The sequence below is a fragment of the Eptesicus fuscus genome, chromosome 20, assembly GCF_027574615.1.
Source record: "Eptesicus fuscus isolate TK198812 chromosome 20, DD_ASM_mEF_20220401, whole genome shotgun sequence".
NCBI classification, from domain to species: domain Eukaryota; kingdom Metazoa; phylum Chordata; class Mammalia; order Chiroptera; family Vespertilionidae; genus Eptesicus; species Eptesicus fuscus.
In genome coordinates this window covers 1,693,326-1,716,370 of record NC_072492.1, presented here as the reverse complement: position 1 = coordinate 1,716,370, position 23,045 = coordinate 1,693,326, and the positions used below count along the sequence as shown (strand labels likewise).

At 59.8% G+C, this 23,045-nt stretch overlaps 1 protein-coding gene across 1 annotated transcript in view; it reads right to left on the bottom strand.

Moving 5' to 3' along the window:
* Positions 1 to 2,310: 2,310 nt before the first annotated feature.
* Positions 2,311 to 23,045, bottom strand: part of MYO15A (myosin XVA) — a 55,282-nt gene continuing 34,547 nt past the window's right edge. The window contains exons 41-65 of the mRNA XM_054709330.1: positions 22,927 to 22,999; positions 21,751 to 21,872; positions 21,526 to 21,585; positions 21,034 to 21,109; positions 20,652 to 20,767; positions 20,456 to 20,574; positions 19,548 to 19,689; positions 18,931 to 19,042; positions 18,770 to 18,844; positions 18,231 to 18,409; positions 17,616 to 17,731; positions 17,349 to 17,421; positions 17,036 to 17,108; positions 16,741 to 16,814; positions 16,442 to 16,524; positions 15,085 to 15,215; positions 13,919 to 14,013; positions 13,653 to 13,730; positions 13,198 to 13,294; positions 11,099 to 11,259; positions 9,778 to 9,911; positions 7,349 to 7,482; positions 6,840 to 6,973; positions 5,419 to 5,559; positions 2,311 to 2,417 (exon numbers count right to left, since the gene is read on the bottom strand). Coding sequence (XP_054565305.1) covers positions 2,316 to 2,417; positions 5,419 to 5,559; positions 6,840 to 6,973; positions 7,349 to 7,482; positions 9,778 to 9,911; positions 11,099 to 11,259; positions 13,198 to 13,294; positions 13,653 to 13,730; positions 13,919 to 14,013; positions 15,085 to 15,215; positions 16,442 to 16,524; positions 16,741 to 16,814; positions 17,036 to 17,108; positions 17,349 to 17,421; positions 17,616 to 17,731; positions 18,231 to 18,409; positions 18,770 to 18,844; positions 18,931 to 19,042; positions 19,548 to 19,689; positions 20,456 to 20,574; positions 20,652 to 20,767; positions 21,034 to 21,109; positions 21,526 to 21,585; positions 21,751 to 21,872; positions 22,927 to 22,999 — 2,700 coding nt within the window. The 3' untranslated portion in view covers positions 2,311 to 2,315. The remainder of the gene's footprint in view (positions 2,418 to 5,418; positions 5,560 to 6,839; positions 6,974 to 7,348; positions 7,483 to 9,777; positions 9,912 to 11,098; positions 11,260 to 13,197; positions 13,295 to 13,652; positions 13,731 to 13,918; positions 14,014 to 15,084; positions 15,216 to 16,441; positions 16,525 to 16,740; positions 16,815 to 17,035; positions 17,109 to 17,348; positions 17,422 to 17,615; positions 17,732 to 18,230; positions 18,410 to 18,769; positions 18,845 to 18,930; positions 19,043 to 19,547; positions 19,690 to 20,455; positions 20,575 to 20,651; positions 20,768 to 21,033; positions 21,110 to 21,525; positions 21,586 to 21,750; positions 21,873 to 22,926; positions 23,000 to 23,045) is intronic.

Below are 23,045 nucleotides of genomic sequence, written 5' to 3'. Positions count from 1 at the left end.
TACCCCTAGAGCAGTGGTCAGCAAGCTCATCAGTCAACAGAGCCAAATATCAACAGTACAACGATTGAAATTTCCTTTGAGAGCCAAATTTTTTAAACTTAAACTTCTTCTAACGCCACTTCTTCAAAATAGACTCGCCCAGGCCGTGGTATTTTGTGGAAGAGCCACACTCAAGGGGCCAAAGAGCCGCATGTGGCTCGCGAGCCGCAGTTTGCCGACCACGGCCATAGGGTATCTGGGAACACAGCAGGGTCTGACTCTCCTACCACCTCTGACTTTCCAGTCTGCCTCATGGAGATTGTTACCTTCTCATAAGAGGGCTCAACTCTCTAATGCCACCAGTCACCAGAACAGCTGTTAAGGCGCAGGTCCTGAAATCAAAAGCCCAAGTGTGTTCCTTACCCAGTGCTCTGTAACAAAGCACCCCAAAACTGAGACCTCAGTCAGTTATCCAGCTCACAGATTTGCAGTCTGGTCAGGGTGTAGCCAGGAGGCTACTCAGTTCATGTGCATCAGCTGGGATGGCTCAACCTGGAGGATCCACTTCCCAGTGGCAACCATCTGACCTACTCGTATTCTGAAGCCCAAAAAGCCTCTCAGCTCACACCTGCGTAGGCCTACTGCAGCAGGCGTAGCTCTTTGTGGGGCTCTTCCCCCACGCCCCTCACTGGGCTCTTTATCTTGGGGCTGCTTCTGAAGGAAACCAACCTAAGACATTGGTGAAAGTGGGACATCCCTGCCTCAGGATGGCCTGATTGATCCCTCAGTCCTTCCCATTGGACCTACATCTCTCCCAGTTTAACTTCTACACCACCACCACTATCCACACCACAGTCTCCCAGCTGACACTGCAGCAGCCTCCCCTCTGGTCTCCTTGCCTCCTACATGCACTCTGCTTTGTGATCAGAATGACCTTTTCAGAATACAATCTGAGCAGATTGCCACACCTCCATTGAAAAAACTTTGAAGGCTCCTCATGGCTTTTGGGATGAAATCCCACAGGGTCTGCAAAGCCTTACCCGAACCACCCTGTGAGCCTCCAGTCTCAAGTCCTGCCACTAGGAATGTCCACCCTCGAGGAATCTCCACTTCAGGGTTTCTGCACATGCTGTTTCCTCCCCTCCTCACCCAGCTAATGCCCATTTACAAGTCCTGTCTTGCTCTATACTTTAACTATGAGCAACGTCCAGTGCCTGGCATTTGCATAGTACACAATAGGTGCTTAATAGGTGATGCATAAATCCTTCCTCTGACCCCGTGGCTTCAGCCAATTATGCCCCCACATACCTATTCAGACTCCCTCTCCCAAGTCTGCTGCTCGCCCTCCCCGCCCCCCCAGGCTCCCCAAAGCACCAGCACTTTCCATTAATATTCATTTATTATTTTATTCATGTGACCAGTGTTTTTTAAGTGCCTAATTTGTGTTAGGCTTTGTCCTAGGCTCTGGGGAATACAGTAGGGAACAAAGACCATTTTCTCTGGAATGTTCACTCCCCTCTGCTCCATCTAGTCCTAACAAACTCCTACTCATCCTTCAAAACCCAATAACAAAGTCCTATTCTTTGGGAAGCTCTCAGACTTCTCCCTCCCCAGCCCCTAACATGAAACTTCTTTCTCCACTATACCACTCTTGAACCTTACATGGCCCATCCAATGATGGGGGCCTGGGGTTGGGCTTCCCCAAGGAGTGGGGGCACAGAGGTCTACAAGGAGAGGCGAAGATATGTCTCTGCTGGAAGTTCTGTTCATAGGCAGTGAGTCAGGGGCACAGCTAGGCCTCCAGCTCCTGCTTCCTCCCTCAGATTTGTTTTCCAGCCACTTGGCAGCCATGGAGGACTGGCTGCCAGGGGCACCTTTTATTTGTACAGAAATGACCAAGGGTCATGAAGCCAAGCTGAGCGGCAGTACGGGGGCACCCAAGGAGGGCATGTGAGAGGCTGAGAAGTGGAGCAGATCGGAACACCAGACCCATCAAACTAAAGGCAAAGTCCAGTTCATCCAGGCCACTGGTTTGGGGCTTCCAGGCCACAGGTGGAGTCAGGGCCAGGGCCTGCAGTGGACTTGGCAGGAGGCCCATGGGGCAGCCTTTGGGGGTTCCTCCTGCGTTCTGACTCAAGATTGCATGTCTTGACTCCATCCCAACTCTGGATAGGTCTTGGGTTCCTGGGGACTTGGGTCATTCCTTCTCCTACATTTTGGTCTCCTCTAAGGTTCTGGTCCTTATAGAGGTCATTAGCACAGAGAGGCCCGGTAACTCCCCTGGGGCCACAGAGCAAGCCTCCTGGCAGAGTGCAGTTGCAGGGCTGGAGGCTGGGTCAGAGCAGCGTGATCTCACTGGGGGGCAGCGTGAGCTGCTTCTCCCGGGCACTGAGCAGGTTCTCCACGTGCACAGCCACCACTCGACACAGTTCCAGGCCCTGCAGGAGAGACCAGAGTCCGCAGCCATCCAGCACGTCCCCAGCTCTCACCGTGGGGTAAGAAGTGGATGGGAGGCAGTCTCCCCAGCTCCCCCAGGGCCCTGGGAGGAGCATGATAAGCTGGAAGGAGGGATGCTGGCTATAGGCTGGAAGGGGTAAGCAAGCAGGAGACCAAGAGCATCTGCCAGCTTTATTGCATGTGAACCGGGTGACCTAGGGCCAATTCCTGCACCTTTCTGAGCCTCAGTGGCCTCATGGAGGATCTCCGTTTACCAGGGTCTGCCTCATGGAGCTGTGGTGAGGATTCCATGTGTACATTCTTTAGATTTTAAAAAATATTAGTCCAGCCAATAAATGGTAAGTTTCTAACTGTATTGCCACTGTTACCACCTGGCACTCACAGCCCAGAATAAGCTATGTCTCAGCCTCAGGGCTCCCAACTGGGGGATTGGGGAGGAGGGGGTGGGTAGCAGGGGCCTGTGGAAAAGCCATCTGTGAGTACGGTTCTCGACCACAGGCAGTTGGAATCCCCCGGGAATGCCGAGGGCCAGCAGAAGCTGCTCCGGAAAGAGGGTAGAAGTAATGAGGGCAATACTTACTGAGTGGCAGGCATCGTCCTGAGTCCCGTGTCCTACCCCTGCTAGTCCCCAGTGTTCCTATGAGGCACACACTCTGAGATCCCATTCCACAGGTGAGGAAACTGAGGCCAGAGCCTCAGAGCTGGTGGGTGGTGGAGACTTGAACCCAGGTAGGAGGAGGCCAACACTCTGAACTGCTTTTTTGCTGAGGTTAGCTGTGCCTGTCCCACCCTGAGGGCCACCTCAACTAATTTGATCCGAGTGAGTACACAATGGGGTCTCCTCCCAGCCAGTTCTCCTACCTACATGCTGCAGGGCTCCAGGCCTCACTGGGATCATTGCCCCCTGACAGGTGTGGAAACAGGCTCAGTAAGAAGCAGGGTAGCTGAGACACCCTCACAGTCTGTCAGAGGTGGACAGGAGAGGGGCCTGGGTCTGTTGGCTGAATCATGCTGTAGTCAGACATCACTACCTCCTGGAAGCCTCCCCGATGACCTCCCGGATAGCTCAAGGACACCCTCTCAGCACTGATCGCCATGGTTTATTGGAGAAATTCTTTGATATCTGTTTCCCCCATGAGACTCGGGCTCTGTGAGAGCCAGTGCTGAGGGGTTTCAGTCACTTCAGTGTCCCTGCAGCCAGTGCAGAGCCTGCGACCTAGGGATGCTCAGTGGTTATGTGTTGAATGAATGTGTCCCCGGTACACATATATGCAAGAGGCAGAAGTGGACAAGCTAAAAAGGTCTCTACCAGTTCATCCAGCCATGGCTGAGCATCTGCTGCGCTGGCACTGTGCTGTGGATGTAGTGCTAGACACACTGCCCTTTGTGCTGACAGTCAGTGGGGGGACAGACAGAACACATAAACAAATAACTAAATGGTTTGCAAGCCATAGTGCGGGCTACCAAGACAGAAAGAGACGAATATCAGGAAGGAGGGTCAGGGAAGCCTTCTAGGAGGAGGTGATGTTTGTACTGAAACTAAAATAAAGGGAGGGAGGGAGGGAGCCCTGTGATTAAGAGGCGAAGGGGGGGGAGGGCAAGCATTCCAGGTAGAAGGACAGTGAGTACAAAGGGTCTGGGCAGGAAGGGGAGGGCAATCTTGTCATCAGGGAGCGGGGAGAGGCCAGGATAGCTGGGGCGAGGGGTGAGAGCAGAGAGAAAATGAGAGGAGGGGACAGGGAGGGGAAGGGCTCCTAGGTTGGGGGCTTCAGTGCCTGGGAGGGTTGGGAGGGAAAGTGGAGAGACCTGCTGATCTCCAAGGGAGATGCTGAGTGGGTCATGCAGGAGAATAAATATGGGGGTTCTCACAGCAAATGGTTTGGGGAGCCTCAGTGCTACAGAGGGTACTGGTGGTGGTGGTGGGGCGGGGGAGCCCAAACTCAGCAACATTCAGAGGCAGTCCAGGAGGAGGCATCAGGAAAGGAGCCCAAGGAAGAGTGGGTGGTCGGCACGTATAAGGAAGGAGGTTCACTGGCGGGAGCTGAGAGAAGAGGGTTCTGGGAAGCAGACTGGGCCGGAGGGTAAGGCCAGAATTGGGGTGACCTCGGCAGAAACAGAATTGGGATACAGTAGGAAGCAAACTGGGGAGCCTCGTCCTGAGTTGCAGGCTCTTCAAGGGCCACAAAGAGCCAAAGGGGCTCTGTTCTGGGCGGTCAGTCAGGGCTGGGCAGTGGGAGACGCTCTCTCTTGCCCTGGGAAATCAGCTCCTTCAAGGTGAGCCCCGGTATGGGCATTGTCTGGGCCCAGATCTTGAGGAGGGATGTGGCAGGCTGTCAAAGGCAGCCCGCATTCTGCCCCAATCTGTGAGCCTCAATCCTCTTTCAATGGGGTGAAAACTCTGGTTTTGCGCTCCCCACCCCCATGGGGCTGTGATACTTGGACAGGAGCCCAGAGGTCAGCCATGCCTTTCAAGGAACAGCCACAGTTGCTGCAAATAAGGAAGAAGCAGGTGGGCCTGTGTCTCTGTATATCACATGGGGACCCCACTATCCCTCCTTAATCCCAGTCCCCACATTGACCTTCCAAGCCCAGCTTCTGTGTCAGTGCCCTTTCACCGACCTTCTAGTGCCCTCAGAGGAAAGCCCCGACCTCAGCTTGGCACTCACGGACCTCCAAGACCTCTCCTGTCCTGGCTGTCTCCCGGTTCCCTACCAAACTCCTCGCGATTCTGCAAACAACCTGGCTCTTTCCCAACATCTCATCCCCAAGACCTGGGAGAGCACTGTAAAGGCTGCAGTTCTGTGCAGTGTTGGGGTAGCTCTGTCACCTGCACTGGGCTGGATGTTCCCTGTGGCCTGGCCAGAACACACAAGGAGGGGACAGGGATGGGTCCCCTTGGAGCCGGACGCAGGGGAGAGCCTGGTGAGTGAAATAAGGGAGTGAGGGTGGGTGACAAGGTCTGGGTGCTGGGGGAGGGCCCACCTGCTCCAGCTGCAGCTGCATGGTGCACTGGGCTGCCACATCCCCCAGCACGATCTCCACGTAGGGGTAGCTGGAGCTGGCTGTGGGCCGCTGGGTCCACGTCGACTGGATCTCCTTCAGGGGGAACTTCACCATCAGCTCCTTGGGGCAGGGGGCAGACAGGCCTATGGGTGGAACAGTCTCACCCACCTTTATCCCTCCCCCGCAGACCTGATCAACAGGAGGCAGGACACCCCGGTCGAGTACCAGCTCCCCAGTGACTTGCTGTGTGACCTGCAGCAAGTCATCGCTTTACCTCTCTGGACCTCACCTGTAAAACTGGTTAACAATGCTAATGCATACCGCTGCAGTGTGCCAGGCACTCTTCCAAGTGCTTGGGATCCAGGGGTGCTGTAGATGCTGGGTGCCCTGACCTTAACATCAAGCCTGCTTCTTAACACCTGCACCCTGTGGAGCTTGCTTTCTAGCTCCAGGGGCTCTCAGAGCACGTGCGGGAAAGCCAGAGCGTGAATGCCTCCATTAATGACAGATGGGGCCGTGGTGGGTAGGCGCGCTGGCTCCCTTGACCCCAGGGAGGGCATCCTCTGTGGGGTGTGTTCCATGCCGTCTCCAGAGAGCCCGCTGGACTCGTGCCACCTGCATGGCAGCAACTTGCTTGCTAACCTACACTTCCCCCGAAGTGAGGCTGTCCCTTCCTGATCTCACTTCCTCACTCCAGTGCTTCCTGGAACCACCTCCAGATAACCCACCTGCCCTGTCCTCATGTGGAGGTCCACTTCTGGAAGAACTAAAAAAGGGCAACACGTCCTATTTGTTATGGTCTTAATCATGTCCCCCCAAATCCATATGTTGAAGCCCTAACACCCCATACCTCAGAATATAGCTGTACTTGGAGACTGGGCCTTGAACGAGGTGATTAAGTTCAATTGCGGCATTAGAGGGGGCCCTAACTCAATCTGACAGTGTCCTCATGCGATAAGGAAATTTGGACAAAACAAAGACACCAGGAACACACATGCAGAGAACAGGTCACATGCGGACCCCGGAGAAGACGGCCACCTATAAGCCACGGAGAGGAAACCAACCCTGCCGGCACCTGGGTCTTGGACTTCCAGCCTCCAACACTGAGAGACCATTACAGTTCATTTCTGTGCTGAAGCCCCAGTCTGTGGCAGCCCACGCTGACTAAGACATTGTTTGAGTGTTCAGCGTGTGTTTTACTGTCACAGCTTCATGGGGTGGGTTCTGTTATCCCTGTGTTCCAGACGAGGAAATGAGGCTTAGTGAGGTGTGGGGACTGCCCCAGGTCACACAGGTGTAAGTGGTGGAGCTGGGCTCAGTCCCCCTGAGGGGTGGGCTCCGAGGACAGGGGTGGGCTCCAAGGAGAGGGGTGAGCAGCGGAGCAGGCTGAGGCCACTCACGTGGGTCTCAGTGCTGAGGAAGTTGAGGCCATTCTGGTTGACGGCAAGGATGCTGGGGGCCGGCACAGCAAGGTTGCTGCAGCTCTGAATGAAGAAGAAGGAGGAGCCAAACATGGGTGAGGCGCTGAGGAGGCCTGGGGCAGGAGAGAGACAGTCAGAAGGAGGGGCTTATCAGTGGCACACGGCCTTCAACTGCATGTTGCCCACAGCCCTCCCCCTCCCCACTGCAGCCAGCACAGGGGTGCTCCCTCTGAGCCTCCTGTCTCGCACCGTCCTGCCCTCCCCCTGCTTGCAGCTCCTAGCCCTGGCAGCCCGCTCTCTGCCAAGAGCCACCCAGAGTCTAGGTGGTGCCTTGGCGAAAGTTTTAGAAAGGTGTTCTCTCTGGGCAGCTCAGCTTGACTCACACGGAAAATGCCTTTGTGCAAAAAACAAGGTGCCTTCATCTCCACCCTCCAAACCCCTCCTCAGCAAAGCCCCCAGGACCCTCTCCCCCAGCCCTGGACTCTTACCCAGAAACTGGGCACGGGCCTGGTGGGGGCTGAGCGCTTGTGTCTGCTGCCGGTGCTGACTGACCAGGCTGAGCCAGGTGGAGCCGGCCGTGGAGTGGTAGAGCTGAGCCGGGATGTACTGCTGGACCTCCCGTCTGCATGGGGAGGGAAGGCGGTCCTGAGCACCTGTCTCCTGCGGTCCTCACTGCAGGCTTATGCAGAGCGATGTGCTCCTCGCTCCTCCCCGGCAGACTAACCGCTGGGGAGTGCAGAGGGGTTGGGGCTGGGTATTGAGTGCTCACACGGTGCCCTGGCACACAGCAGGTGCTCAATAACGGCTGGCCAGCACCACAGACTTCCTGTTTGAAGATGAGGGAATTGAGGCTCTGAAAAGTTCACTGACTAGCCCAAGGTCACACAACAACCAAGTGAGTCTGAGTGGGGGGCTGAGATTTGAATCCTAGGTGGGTTCATACTTTGTAGTGCCTACCCCTAAGGAGAAACCCAGGCTAGAGGGGCAAGCACAAGGTGGTGGCAGGTGTGGAAATACCAGAGCCGCAAAGCCACCGCCAGCACTAGTCAGAGTCTGGGGTAGAGGAAAGCTGCAAGACCCCCATCTCCACTCCAGCCCCTTCTCTCTAACATGCTGGCTTCCTCAGGGCAGCGCCTGGGCCTCTCCGGGCATCTGGAAAATACCAACAGCAGTTCCAGCCAGTCCAGTACCCTGAGCTGCAGGCTGGGAAAAGTTTGGGAGAAAATCATGGCATCCCCTTTCCCAGGAGACCCCCTTCTTTGCAGTGCTGGGGTACTGGCCTGGCACCTGGGCCTGGCCTCCCCAGGGTTGCATCCTTGTTCTACCCCCCCCCACACACACACACACTTAAGCTTCAGTAAGCCATGTGACCTCTCTGGGCCTCAGTTGCCTCATCTGTATAAGGGGAAAATAAAGTGGATACAGAGTGCTTTGCAGAAAGTAAGAACTCAATGATTCTTTCTACCCAGGATTAGATTATAGTATACTTTTATGTGCTTCCCTGCTTTTTGCTTAAAACCATAATATAAAAGGGCTTTACGTATTGAGCCCTTACTGAATTACGGCACCAGGACATTCACTGTAGATACATTATCTTACCATTATTCACACAGGGATTTTCAAAGTGGGGCCGAGGCTCTGGGGGGTCAAGGACACTTCCATGTTAACACTAAGCCGTTATTTGGTTTTTCCCCTCTCGCTCTCTAACAAGTACAGGGGAGTCTGCCAGAGGCTACACGGCATGTGAGACCTGAGCAGACTGGCTGCAGAAGCAGGCATGAGAATGCAGGTGTCTTCTGTTCAGCCACACGGTGAAGAAATTCACAGCCCCAGCCGCTGTGGCTTAGTGGGCTCGAGTGGTGCCCCGTATGCCAAAAGGTAGTGGGTTTGATTCCCAGTCAGGGCATGTTTTGGGAGGCAACCCATAGATGTTTATCTCTTAGATCACTGTTTCTCTCTCTCCCTGCCCCTTGTTCTAAAATAAATAAAAAGAAATAAAATAAAATAGATTTACAAAATGTAAAAACAGTGCCACTCTTCTCACTAAATTTTTTTTGGAAAATATATTTTTATGTTGTTTATATTAACATGTAATGTTAATTTATATTATCTATATATAAAAGCCTAAGCGACTGGCCGACCGGCCAGCTGGGAGCTATGACATGTACTGACCACCAGGGGCAGACGTTCAATGCAGGAGCGGAAAACACAGTGGCATGGGCCTAGTGGGGGCTGAGCGCTTGTGTCTGCTGCTGGTGCTGACATGCAGTTGAAGGCCGTGTGCCCCTCCCCTCTTCCCTCTGAGATTCATCAGTGTGTTCCATGTTTCCACGCCTGTACGTTGAGCGTCTGCCCCTTGGTGGTCAGTGCACGTCATAGCTACTGGTTGAAAGGTTGAACAGTTGCTTAGGCCTTTATATAGAGAAATGTAATATATTATCCTTGTTTTTAAATTAATTAATATTTTAAATTGTTCCTTAGTTTAGTTTTGACTATGGTAAATTTATATTAATAGATACAGCCCACATAAACAAAAGCTCTTTGGGGTCCTATTCCTGAGACCAAGTCTGAGAAGGACTGATTTATCACCCCTGTGAGAACATAGCACCCAGGAAGGCCTTGCTGTTGGATGCAACGCCCTGGTGAACATTTCTGCACGGCCACGTGTATTCCCCGGGTGACGGGGCTGTGTGTCCTGAAAGCCTCTTATCGTTAAATTTACTCTGAGCTGTAAGACCAGCTGGAAGCACCCTGTTGTGGGAGGAGGAGGGCCCCAGCTCTTAGGGCGAGTTGGAGGATGTTCGCCCATAGCCAGGTCAGCCCCTTCCCAGACAGCCTGCCGGTGTGAGCGGGGCGCACAGGGCCTGGGATGTCCAACTCTGAGAATGTGGGGGCTGGCGGGCGGGCAGGTGCTCACATGCTGGGCAGGTAGAAGAGGTCCTGGGCCCGGTGCTGCAGGGACGCCAGCTTGGACACTTGCTGCAGCTGTTGCTCGCGGGGCTGGCCGGCTGGCATGCTGCTGAAGAGGCCCTTCAGGTAGTCGGGCAGGACCTGCAGGGCAGCAGGTGTGCAGGGCGTTCAAGCACGTGGGGCATGGCAGTCCCCAGTGATGTGGGAGCGTGTGGGTGTCTGTTGGGCTGGGGTCACTGAAAATGGAACATGCTTGAGTTACTGAAAACAGAGTCATGGGCTGTACCCCCAGACTCTGAGTCACTAGATCTGGGGCTAGACTTAAGGATTTGCATTTTAACAAGTTCCCAAGGGCTGAAACCGGTTTGGCTCAGTGGATAGAGCGTCGGCCTGCGGACTGAAGGGTCCCAGGGTTCGATTCCGGTCAAGGGCATGTACCTTGGTTGTGGGCACATCCCCGGTGGGGAGTGTGCAGGAGGCAGCTGGTCGATGTTTCTCTCTCATCGATGTTTCTAGCTCTCTATCCCTCTCTCTTCCTCTCTGTAAAAAATCAATAAAATATATATTTTTAAAAAAGTTCCCAAGGAACGCTGCTGGCCTATAGGCCACACCTAGACCAGCACTGGACTGGACTGCGTGGGGTAGTCGGCAACAGTGACACCATGTGGCCATAAAAGCCAAGTAACCTTATTTTGTACTTGGAATTGGGGAGAATTTGGCACCAGCTCCACAGGAAAAACACTCTCTGTCCAAGCACTTCCACAAATGTTAGCAGAGGAGGGAGAGCTGGGTTTAAAAAGCTCAGGACCCTAACTTAGAGGGCCGGGGTTCCACAGGGAGTAACACAAAGGTAAAAGCAACACTGGCAGCCACGGCTCCTTAGGCTGAGAGGGACAGGCCATGCACTCTGAGGAGGCGAGAAGGGGAAGAGGTGCTGTTTGGGGCAGCCTTGCTGGGGAGGACTTAGAAAAGCAGAGACATGCCCGGCCGGTGTGGCTCAGTGGTTGAGCATCGACCTATGAACAAGGAGGGGTCAGGGTTCAATTCCCGTTCAGGGCACATGCCCTGGTTGCAGACTCGATCCCCAGTAGGGGGTGTGCAAGAGGCAGCCAATCAATGAGTCTCTCTCATCACTGATGCTAGGTAGTGAGGGTCACGTCACTGACTGTTCCGAGGAAGCCATGCCGGGAGCAGGGCACCAGGGCTAGAAACGTCAGCGGGGACCACCCGAATCGTGAAGGCCTCAAACGAACGGCCATGGAGTTTGACCTCACAGTCCTGGGGGAGCCAGGAAGGTTCCAGAGCATGAGCGGCCCACACGTGCTGACCTGGTTATAGTGCATGGTCACGTAGAGCTCATTCTCAAACTTCAGTGGCTGGTCCCAGAGCACACGCCGGAACCAGAGCATGTAGCTGCCGTCCACCTGCTCCATCTCTGAGGCCACGTCCAGGATGTAGGTGCAGCGGCTGAGTGGGCACACGTGCTGGCCTGGGGAGAGCCAGAGGCAGCTGGGGGCACGTGTGTGCACAGGCGTACACCCCCAACCTGTCACCCAGGCGAGCATCACCTGGGCAAGCCCCTCGGCTGGGACATGCTAAGGACCAGGGCGCCCTGTGTGTGTGGGTGCTGATGACTGCCGACGGGAATGCCTCTCTGTGGCCGCTGGGTCTGGGAAGGTGATCTGGGTCACGCTCAGACACAGCCCAGTCCGTTTCCAGAGGAGATGGGGACAAGGGGAGGCGCAATGCGTGCCTTTCGGCAGAACCCCTTCAGAGGGCACTGCTGGGCTCTTGAGTGGGGGTGGGGAGGACGCAGCCGGGCACCGAGTGGGTCAAAGCCGTGGCGAGGCTGAGGGAGGCTTCTTTATTTCCTGCACAGACACTTCTGCTCCCCGTCCCACACCGCCCATAAAATGTTACCAAAGAGAGGGCCGGGTCATGATGATAAAGTCCGGACTCTTGAGCCCAGATAGCCTGGGTTCAAAGCCCAAATATGTGACCTTGGGTAAGTCCCTTGACCTCCAAGGCAGGCTGATTACTGGCCCTTTCTCAAAGACACCCATGTCCTAACCCTGGGACCTGTGAATACGTCACCTTCATGGCAAAAGGGACTTTGCAAATGTGATTAAGTCAGGGGTCCTCAAACTACGGCCCGCGGCCACATGCGGCCCGCCGAGGACATTTATCCGGCCCGCCGGGTGTTTTTGCCGCCGCTGCCTGTCCTGCCTAGCAGCCGACTTAGCAGTGTGCATAGGAATTTGTTCATAGTTTTTTTTAAACTATAGTCCGGCCCTCCAACGGTCTGAGGGACAGTGAACTGGCGCCTATTTAAAAAGTTTGAGGACCCCTGGGTTAAGTTAAAGATCTTGGGATGGAGACATTATCCTAGGTCATCCAAGTAGACCGAATGCAATCTCAAGGATCCTTATAAGAAGGAACAAGTGAGAGAGAGAGAGAGAAGAGAGAGAGAGAGAGAGAGAGAGAGAGGAAGATGCTGCCTTGCTGGCTTTGGGGATGGAGGAAGGGCATGAGCCACGGAATGTGGGTAGTCTCAACAAGCTGGAAAAGACAAGAAAAGAGTGTCTCCCCTAGAGGCTCCAGCAGGAACCAGCCCCAGGACTGGTTTCAGGACCTGCAGAGCCATAAAAATACAAGCGCGTGTGGTTTTAAGCCCCCCAGTATGTGGTGATTTGTTACAGCAGCAACAAGAGACTACTACACCCGCATGGGCCTCAGTTTCCCCATCTATAAATGGGGGTGATAATGAGCTCCACGAGTAGGGCTGTTGTGGGGATTGAAGGAGATGGTGGATTAAATGCTTTGAACTGTGCCTGCCACATAGTCTGTGTCAGTCACAGGACTGTCTGTTACTGCCTTCCCCTCCTGCCATGCCTTGGCTGGACTCCGGACAAGGGCTGAGGACAGACACGTGGTCCAGGGATGAGGTGGCAGTGGGAGAGCTGGTAGGAGAGGATGCAGCCGGCCAGCTGGCGTCTCCGTGGGTAAACAGCAGAGGGCAGGGGTGGGGCCACAGGAGAAGGACCTGTGAGACCCAGGGAGGGCCTCTATGGCTATGTTAAGGCACAAGTGGCGGGGAGAATGCTCGCCCTGTGGGTTCCAGGAGCTGGGGCCTATTAAGGGAAACATTCCTAGGATGGGGCTCCTTGCGGGCAGGGTCCCTGGGCAGGCCCCGAGGGGCAGCGGAGGCGTCAGGGACCCCTCCTCCACGAAGTCCCAGTCTGGTAGGCGAGACAAACGTACACACAGCGGAGCAGAGAGGGACAGACCAAGGGCTGGGGTGCTCGGTGCACAGAATGGTCGCTCCACACGGGGGTCGAGGGGCTTCTGGGAGAAAGTGGCATCCGGCCTGGACCCTGGAGGCCATGCAGGGCGTGAGCCCAGCATGCTGGGTCCTCTGGCAACTCACCTCGGTTGGTGACAAGAAAGATGACATATTCATCGAAGGCCTCAGGGCGAGTCAAGGCCATCTCAGCACAGATCTCCTTCACCACGTCCAGGGCCACCTGCGGGAGGGGCGAGTGAGGCTGCGCCAGCCGCGCCCACCTGTCCTCCCAGCCGCCAGCACCGGAGAGCAGAGCTGCCGGCCGCACAGAGGCGCCTGGGCCCCGGGAACCGCCGCACAGGCCGGGACACAGCTGGTCTGAGAGGCCCAGGCTGGCCCTTGTTCGCAGTGTGACCTGAGCTGGAGGCTCCACCTCCCCAGGCTCAGCCTGCTCTTCTGAGAAGTGTCCTGCCTTGTGGACTATGTGAGAGAGCCTGGAGGGGCTCAGTACCCTTGGGGGCCACTCTGGAGACTGGGGTGTCCTTGCCGCTGCCCCCCATCCCCCAGCGGCTGCTTGCTGGAAACGCCCCCTCACTTACGGTGCACGTTTTGATTTTGAGATGGCGTTCGAGGCCCCCAGGGAGGAAGAAGAGTTGCCTCTTGGAACTGCGGCCCGCCTGGGACAGGAGAGGGTGAGGAGACAGGACAGGCTGGGTAATGGGACCTGGGCCAGCCATCGTCCCGCCACGGGAGTCCCTGAGCCAAAGGTCAGGCAGGCCCTGCAGGAGCACCCGTGCCGGGGCCTGAAGGCCTTCTGAGCCCAGCAGGCCTCTCCGCTCGCCCTGACCCCCACCCCCACGCTCACCAACAGGGCCCGGAGCTCCATGCTGCTGGGCAGCTCCAGACGGCCGCCGAAGCGCAGGGTTTTCTGCAGGTTCTGCTCACAGGCCTTGGCGATTCCTACAGAGACAGAGCCAAGGCCTTGCCCAGGTCGGCAGTCGGAGGCAGGCTCCTCTGGCCAACAGCCGCCAGCCCACTGGTTCTCTGCACAGCCAGTGGGACGGGCTTTTACTCTCAGTCCAGAGAGGGGCAGTGATTTGCCCAAGGTCAAAGGCTGGAGTGCTAGTGCCGCATTCAAACCCACATCCCATAGGTCAGGCCTTTTGTTAAGTCCACGGCCCCCTTGGCTGCCCTATGAGCCCTGGAAATAGCTGTCACCTTGAGCTGCTGACGGGGGGCTTGTCCCTAAGAGGCTGTGTGACTATGGGGATGCAGCTGTGCCCTGCCCGGCAGGGGACCCCAGGGCCTGCTCCCGCGCGTCTCTGACTAAGCAGTGCCGCACCCTGCTGGGGAGGGCAAGCCCAGGACCCGCTCGGAGCCCCTGGAGCCGGGCCTCCACCTCAGACCTGGGAGTGGGCGTTAAGCAAATCCGAGGAGGATTCGGAGGCGGAGAGGGAGGTCCCCCATCTCTCACTGCTGCTGCGGTGACCGCAGGGCCCTGGCTCTTTCTCAGGGGGACCAGGGAGTTGCTATGGAAACAAGGCTGGCAATGAGGTTGAGGAGTGGCCCCTCCCCTCCACGCTCCAAGGGGGTAAGGCTGAGCCGCTGCCCCAGCTTTGGGGCCACCCCTGCCTGGACCCGCTCAAGTCCCTGTTGATTCCCAAAGACCCAAGGAGCAGAGCCCGCCCCAGCAGCCGGGCCTTGCACCCCCTCTCCTCTTCCCCATGCCACTCTGCCCACCTCCAGGCCTTGGCTCCTGCCACTCAGCACAGGAGAACCCCCCGCCCCCAGAGCCACACCTCCTCTGGGAAGCCCATCCATCTCCTCTGACACGCCTCCCTCCCCCGACCAGACAGCCCAGCGCGCCAGCTCTGCGGGGCCCCCACAGCACCGGGGAGGGAGGGAGTCAGCGAACATGGCCCAGGCACCGTGCAGGGCCAGGCTCTCTGGATTTCCCCTCTTGCTGGCTGCCTGGCCGGTACCCACGCAGACAGACCCTCGGCCCTGGGCCCCCCTTGCTGTGCCCCTCACCCTGGAAGGGCAGGCCTGGGCTCTGGCTCACATCCTGGAGGAAGTGGACGAGGGGTGGCCGGAGGACCTCCGAGCAGCTGTGATAGGCGGTCACGATGTACAGCAGCCTCCAGCCCCGCTGGCAGCTGTCCCTGTGAGGACACATGCATAGGACCACGCCACGTGGCCACAGCAGGACCGCCAAGCCCCGAGTCTCCGGGGCGGGGCTGGAGGGCCCCGGTTCTCAGGCAGCTCTGGGTCTGGGTGTTCTTCCTGCCTGGGGAGGGCAGGGTGGTGGCCCCAGCGCCAGGCAGGAGGTAGGTTCTGCTTGGAGGCAGGGAGGGAAGGGCCCGAGGCCGCGACATGCACCAGGGAACACCTTCCCTGGGGAGACTCTCTGAGAGGCTTCTGGGCAAAGGTCCATGAGGGGGAGCCCGGGAGGGGGGGGGAGCTGTGGGAAGGCAGTGGCAGGGGAGGCCTGGGTGGGCAGGGACAGGAGCATGAGCTGAATGGCTCTAAAATTCCCAGGAAGGCGGGGGCGGGGAGGGGGGGAAGGAACAGGACAGCGAGCCAGTGGCAATGAGAGCAGCACACGCTTGGGCACTTGCTGTGGCTGCTCCTGTGCGAGCCCTGCGGGAGGGTTTCGCCCGTGGGGCCTCTAGTGCCTGGGGAGCACGCGGGCTCCCCGTGCCCACACCTCCCTCACTAGGGCCGCGTGCTGTGGCGACAGCAGGACACCAGGTCTGGCCAGATTAGAGCCCAGCTTCCCTCCGGCTGCGGTGATGGCTTTAGGGACAGGAATGTGACCCGGGTCGAGCCCATCACAGCTCTGCGCCCCCAGCCTCTGTGGTTGGTTAGGGATAAACGTGTGTGTGGCTGTCAGGCCAATGGGACTGGACTGGGGCTTTCTGCTGCAGATGATGGGTCAGTGTTGCTTTCTCTGGGATTGCTGAGCTGCGCAATGTCTTTCCAGAGCGGCCACCTTGCAAATGGATGGGGTGGTGCTTGGGGATGACATCACCACCGAGGAAGCCGCCAGGACACGGGCAAGCCTGGAGCTAGCCAGGCCTGAACTCCTTTCCAGGTACCTGGGCGCTCTGTTGCTTAAACCAGCTTGACCTGAGTCTCTGGCACCTGCCACCAGTACCTGGATTCACGCGGGATTGCTACCATTTTACAGGGAGGCACGGAAGCGCCAAGAGCAGGAGTGGCTGGTCTCAGACACGCAATTCCAGATCCGCAGGCTTTGTCTACCGAGTGAGGAGAGGACTGGGGCAGAGGCTGGGAGGGGCAGGCCTGGAGCAGGAGGCGGGCTGTGCTCCCGGAGGGACAGGGGACGGGGGTGGGGGGGGTGGGGGGGTGGGGGGGGGACACGCACTGCTCGCCGCCGGCGCGGTCTGTGAGCTGCTTCACCACTTGGCAGTAGCACTCGTCCCGCAGGGCCTCCTGCTCGGCGCACAGCTGCGGGCGGCCAGGTCACGCCACAAGCCGGCACAGAACAGAGCGGGCGTGTGAGACGGGCCGCGTGTCCCTCTCCAGTCCCTCCCCTCCGGCGGATGCAGTCCTCCTTGGGGCCACGCTAGAAGCTGCCCACCCCAAAGTCCTGCAACTCTGGTTCCCAATGGGGAAACTGAGTCACAGAACGGGGAGAGCGCACAGCAAGGTGGGCGAACTGACCTTCAGGAGGGTGCAGAGCACATCCCGTTCGCGCTGGCCCTTCAGCGGGGCGTCCCCCATGAACCGCATCACGGCTGCAGGCAACACCCCACTCAGCCCCGGACCCGAGCTGCCCGCCCTCGGGGGCCCCAGGGAGGCCCCTCTCGGAGAGGCTGTGGCCAGGGGCAGCTGGGGCTTCTTTCTTAGAGGAGCCCCATGTCTGACTGGGGGCGGGGAGCGTCTGAGGAGCAGAGGCGGGTGATGAGCAGGGGCAGGTAGTGCTGGCCCCCGGCCCAGGGTCAAGCCCACCCCACACCTAGGAACATGTCGGTGGCCATCTTGCTGAGGCTGGCGTCGCTGAGCTCGATGAGGGATTCCTGGAGCGGGCTCTGTCAGGGAGGAGGTGCGTCAGGATGGGGGGGGGTGTCCAAACAGAGGGGGCCAGGTGGTATGGCCTGTCTCAGACAGGGCGGTCCAGGTCATGCAAGGGGAGCCGGGCGGACACTGGGACAGAGGCGCTCGCAGGCCCTCAGGTGCTGAGGGTGGGGGTCACTCTGAGGACGAGGCTGTTTGCTCCAAGGCCTGCACCACCATTTTACAGATGGGGAAACTGAGGCCTAGGCTGGCACCTTGGTGAAGCGAAGCATGTCCTCCAAGGTTCTGGACTCCCGGCCCTCCTTGGATTTGAGTCTGAGGCCGTCCCTAGGGCAGGAAGCAGAGGGGGAGACCAGAGTCAAGGCCTGCGGCTCCCCCGCCCCGCCCCCAGGCTCCCACAACGGGTGCAGGTGGCCTCACGCCTGAGGGTTCTCCCCTCACAGAGGTGGCCTTGCCCTTGGACACTGACGAAGCCCCAGGAGGAACTCCTTGGGTGGGGGTTGGGTGGGGTCACCACTCACTGGGGTCTCCTCTGAGGGTCACGGAAATACTTCTGGGCAAACGCCAGCATCGTGCGTGGTGGGGGAGCCAGGACATCCTCCCCATGACCAGCCGAGCCGGTCCTGATGGGGGAACCCTGCAGGGGGCAGGAGCTAGGAGGGCCGTCCAACCTCCCCATCCACCATCCCCGCCAAACCTGACTCAACTCAACCCCAGGTGAATGCGCCCAGACTGCCCCAGGTTGCTCCCCCCAACACCCCCTCGACCAGGCCACAGCCACCACGTGCCCAGTGGGCCCCACCACTCCAGATGCCTGGTTGAGCTGGCCTTGCCCTTACAATTAGCTCTAACCCACTCCACCTCTCGCCACCACCACCCCCATGCGCGACCCTGCCCCCCACGGCCCCGTCCTGCCACCTGGCCTGGTAGCAGTCCTTCTGCTGACCCACCCTTCTCCACCCGTCTGGCACCTCTCCAACATCGCTGGCCACGTGCCACAGGTCACTGTCGGGCGAGCCCCACGCCTTCTCCCCACCCAGGACTGGCCAACACCCTAGGCAGACCTTGTTCCCCCCACCTCCAGTCAGACGACCCCCTGCGGCCTCCACCCAGTTGGCCTGGCCCACCGGCCTCACCTCTCTCCTGCGGCCCACCTCCCGTGCGGCAGCCGTGGAGGCCACGGCGGCGGCCACGGCAGCGGCACGACCCCGGCTGGGCTCCGCGGGCAGCTGCAAGAAGTCGGGGGCGGCCACGGGCTGCACCAGCTCGGAAGGGAAGCGCCCCACGCGCCCGTGGATGGCCCCGAGCCTCCAGCCTGGGGGGCGGGGAAGGAGTCAGGGGCGAGCAGGGCGCCCCCTCCTGGGACTGGGGGCTCTCAGGACACCCCTTCGAGCTCCTGGTGGAGGGGCCTGGGCTCGGGGGAGGCGGGGTGGCATGTGTGGCACAGAGGGATCCGCCACACGGAAGCGCCGATGCCCAGAGACCCTTCCGCCAGATCGGCGGGCGGAGGCTGGGCGGGTGGCCTGGGAGGCCTGGGTCACTGGGAGGCCTGGCCCGGCCAGAGCACTCGGGCCCCGAGGACCATCCTGCCCGGTGGTGCGAGTGCAGGAAGCCGGGAAGCTGCGTGGGCTCTGGGGTTTGGACTCCGAAGCTGGGCAGGGGACCCGGGACCCACCGAAGTCAGGGCCTCGCCTCTGCAGCTCCTCCAGGTATACCACCTTCTTGCGGACGACACAGCCGGCGCTGTAGCCTGCGGCCGGGCGTACGTCAGCAACTGCCAGGGCGGCCCCTGGCCCGGACTCCCCGCCAGTGCCCACCCCACCCCGAGGCACCGACCCAGGCGGGGCGGCTCCGGCGGCTGCAGGTGGATGATGTCGCCCTTGTGGAAGGCCAGCAGCGACGGGTCCTCAGGCAGGAAGTTCCTCACAGCAACCACGTAGTCCGAGTCCTGGGTGGCCAGGGGCAGGGTGAGGCCACAGGCCCTTTCCCGCGCCCAGAGGCGAGGGCCACGCCCCTGCCCCCCACGCACAGGCGTTCCTCCCACTTCATCAGAGAACTTTCCTAAGTGAAAGGGAGGGGCACGGGGAGAAGGCTCGAGGGGCAGAGGCCCGGCCTGAAGAAGGCAGATGGTGCTGGAGCACAGGTACATGCCGCCCCGCGCCCCGCCACGGCGTCCCACTGCGGCCTGCGGCGTGGCCGGGCCGAGGAGCGGCCTGCGCTTGGCCGGGCCGCCGTGGGGCACGCTCAGGGGAGGCGCCCTGCTGAGGAGCAGGCAGAGGCCAAAGGGCAATCCCGCGCGAGGCGGAGCCGCCTCGGCCCGAAGGCCACAGAAGTCGGTAACTCGGCCTCTGGCCACCACACGCCCCTGCTTCCCAGGCCGGGTGGCTGGGGTGGGGTGGAGAGCCTGCCCTGGGCCTCAGCTCCCGGCGGGGGCTCCGTGGGAGGACCCGGACCTTCTTCAGCTCCAGGATGAAGTCGTCCACCAGGGTCTTGACCTGCCGAGCGCGGGCTGAGAAGAGGATGACCTTCTCGCTGGCCAGGTTGAACTCCAGCATGTTCCGGGAGGGGATGGTCACAAACAGGATATCTGCAAAGCTGGGGGACAGGAGCTCACGTGAGGGCAGGGCGTGTGGCCAGAGGGACGCCTGTGCCACCGGCCCCGCGGCCAGGAGCTTCCCCAGCCTCCCTCCCTGTCACTCTGTGGCTGCAGCTCCCGCCCACTGCCCACAGCACCACAGCCCCATCCCTCCCACTCTGCTCTCCCTCCCGTCCCCCTCCCTCCCTCCCCTTCTCCCTCCCATCCCCTTCCCTCCCTCCCTCCGTCCCTCCTTCCCTCCCTCCGTCCTTCCTTCCTTCCTTCCTTCCTTCCTTCCTTCCTTCCTTCCTTCCTTCCTTCCTTCCGTCCCCTCTTGGTCCAATCTCCGCATAAACTGAATGATCGCCATCTTTCGAGGCGAGGCACGTGGATGCTGCTGGTGGGCCAGCCCCTTCCCGGCCTGAGCTGTCAGGACCTGGGCCCGGGGCAGGGAGGGGAGGACGCGGCAGGCCTCTCACCGGGCCCCTCCCCTCCCCTTCCAGGCGCACGGGCATTGGCTGCGGACCACACGTGAGCTCCGTGGGGCAGGGCTGGGTGTGGTCTGGGGGGCAGGATGGCCCCGCGGGTTCCCAGCTCATCTACGTCCTAGCTGTGTGCCTGAGCCAAGCACCTCTCTCGCTGAGCCCAGGTCCCCGTCTCTAAAATGGGCTGGATTCAAGGGCCGGCACCATGGTGGTGCTCAGTGACCGGCTGTGGAGAGACAGTGAGGAAATGCTGAGGCCTCTGTGCCCGTGTCCAGCGCCCGTTTCCACCCGCTGCCGGCACCTGTACGCGCGCAGGACACGCAGCTGCCCACTGGCCTCCCGGTTGCCCCTGGCCATCTGCAGGAGCTTGATGCCCGTGTGGGACACAGCTAGGATCTGCACGCCCGTGCCCACGCTGCCCTGGGGGGACAAGGGCACGTCAGCTTTGTCCTGAGCCCGGGGGCTGGCGGGGTGGGGCGGGCGGGCAGGGCTCGCACCGTGGCCGGGAAGAGGCGGGAGAAGTAGACCTCCCAGCTGTCGCGTGCGGTGTTGACCACAGCCCGCTTCACGCTCTCCGTCACCAGGGGCCTCTGCGTGTCCAGCTGGTTCTGGGCTGAGGGGTGCAGGTGGGTCAGGACCCGCCCCCACCCCCTGCAGGCCCCGCTGCAGGGAGGGAGCCGGGCTCAGCAGAGGCAGGCTCTCAGTGCCGACTGGGAAGGCAGGATGTGAGGCCCGCAGACGGCCCAGGCCCCCCAGCCGGTCAGGCAGAGCTGACCTCAGACTTGTCGCCTGGCCATGGGAGAGCCCAGAGCTGAGCAAGGAGGAGTGTCTGGGAGGTGAGTGGGGCAGGGCGCATCCCTCCCCGGCGCCCTGAGGTACCAAACAGGGCCTTCATCTTGAGCCTCTCGTCCTCGGAGATGCGCAGGCAGGCCTCGGAGAGCGTGTCATGCAGGATCTGCGGGAATGAGCTGAGCTGGGGTGCAGGCGGCCCGAGGGACTTCCCCAGCTGGGAGCCCGGGCTGGACTGTTCTAGGACGAGCGGGGCGTCCATGGGTGCAGCTGTGGGGTCCTCTGGGTAAGTTAGATCCCACTCACAGACACTCTCCTCTCTCCTTCCCTCCAAGTCATGCCACCCCTCCCGGCCTTGGTGTCATCTATACAACGGGTCTGTCCAGCTGAGACAAACCACGGGCCTGGTTAGATGGGCTTGTGACCCTAACCGTGGGACTAGGGGTGCAGTAGAACAGCTGCCCATCCACACATGGTCAGGGAGCCCAGCTCTGAGTGCAGAAGCAGAATTTGCAGACAGCTAGTCCACGTGCCCATTGCCCTGCTGCGTCACTGAGGCAGAAAGGGACGAGAGGCCCTCACCTGCCGGAACAGGAGGTCCAGCTGCACGGGGTGGCTGTAGCTGTCCTTCGGGTAAAACACCTGTGGGGGTGGGGCTTCCGTGAGGACCGCCAAAGGCCCCTCACTCTGCTTCACACCTGGATCCGCCCCCAGATGCAGCCCCGCCTCGCTCAGCTCCACCCTGGCCTGGTTCTCCAATCTGGGTGGCCCTCTGCCCCTGGTCAGCCCCTCCCCTGCTCCCGGCACCTCTTTGCGCAGGAAGATCTGCCAGGGGGGGTCCTGGTAGCCATAAAAACTGGGGTTGGGGAGGCGGTGCAGCTGCGTCTGCACTGGATCCTCGGCGGGCTCCAGCGACCTCGAGGGCAGTGCTGGGGAGCATAGCGATCGCAGACGTGAGGGGAGGCAGGGCTGGCTGAGGGTTGGGGTAGAGTGGCATCCCACACCCTTGGCCACAGACACACCTGATCACACGCATGCAGAACACTGCTGCAGCCCGGCCCGCCCTCCGGCACATACTATAAACAGGCACCTAGCGTGTGCGGGCCTGTGCCAGGGGCTGAGGGTGTCGCGCGAACAGGAGAGACAAGACGCCTGCCTTGACTTTAGGGTCTCCTGGCAAATGTGGGTGCGACAGACAATTTGAAATGACAAAACCCTTAGTGCTAGGAGCTATGAGGTGGAAATGAAACTGGGTGATTTAGGGAAGGTCTGCGGGTCCTTCAGTCCAGGTGGGCTGGCAGGTCTCTCTGAGGAGGTGACCACGGAGGCCTCAGTAAGAAGGGGAGGCAGGCGAAGGTCTGGGGAAGAGCACTCGGGCAGGAGCGGCAAGGGCAAGGAGGGCAGGAGTGAGCCTGGGGTGCCCCAGGAACACCGCGGGACAGGGGCCCGGGCAGGCAGGAGGAGGCAAGGCCGGGGAGGGGGCAGGTCTCAGGCCAGGGGGACACGGAGTTTCTCCCAGGAGCCACTGGAGCGGGTGCCAGGAACTCGGTGTGGGTCGATTTATATCTCGTAATGTCACTGTGGCTACATGAGGCAAACGATGTAGAGGTTAGGGCTCCAATTGTGATGTCAGAAGGCCTGGATTTAGATCCCTGGTCTAACACCTTTAAGCTGTGTGATCTTGGCAAGTCATTTAACCTCTCTGTGCCTGTTTCCCCATCGGTAACACCTGTAGGTACGGACGGCACTGTGTCCGGGGTGCAGTGAAGATTGAATAAGGCCCGGGTGGGCCTGGCCTGAAATCAGTGTTATTTAAGTGCTGACCTAATTGTACAATGTCCACACAGTAGGTCCACACGGGCTCAGGACATGGACACGCATGCCACGGACATACAAGACACACACCTGTGCTCACACAGACTCACTTTCCACGTGGACACCTGCCCCCTGTCCCTCCTCCCCCCCTCCCTCCCGGCTCCTCACCTGGAGTGGGTCGCATGGGTGGCCTCGGTGCGCTGGTCACTGGCCTCACCAGGGCCACAGCCTCCCTGGGCACCTGCCCCACCCCAAAGAGAGTGCTCAGGGGGCGCAGCGGGCCATGC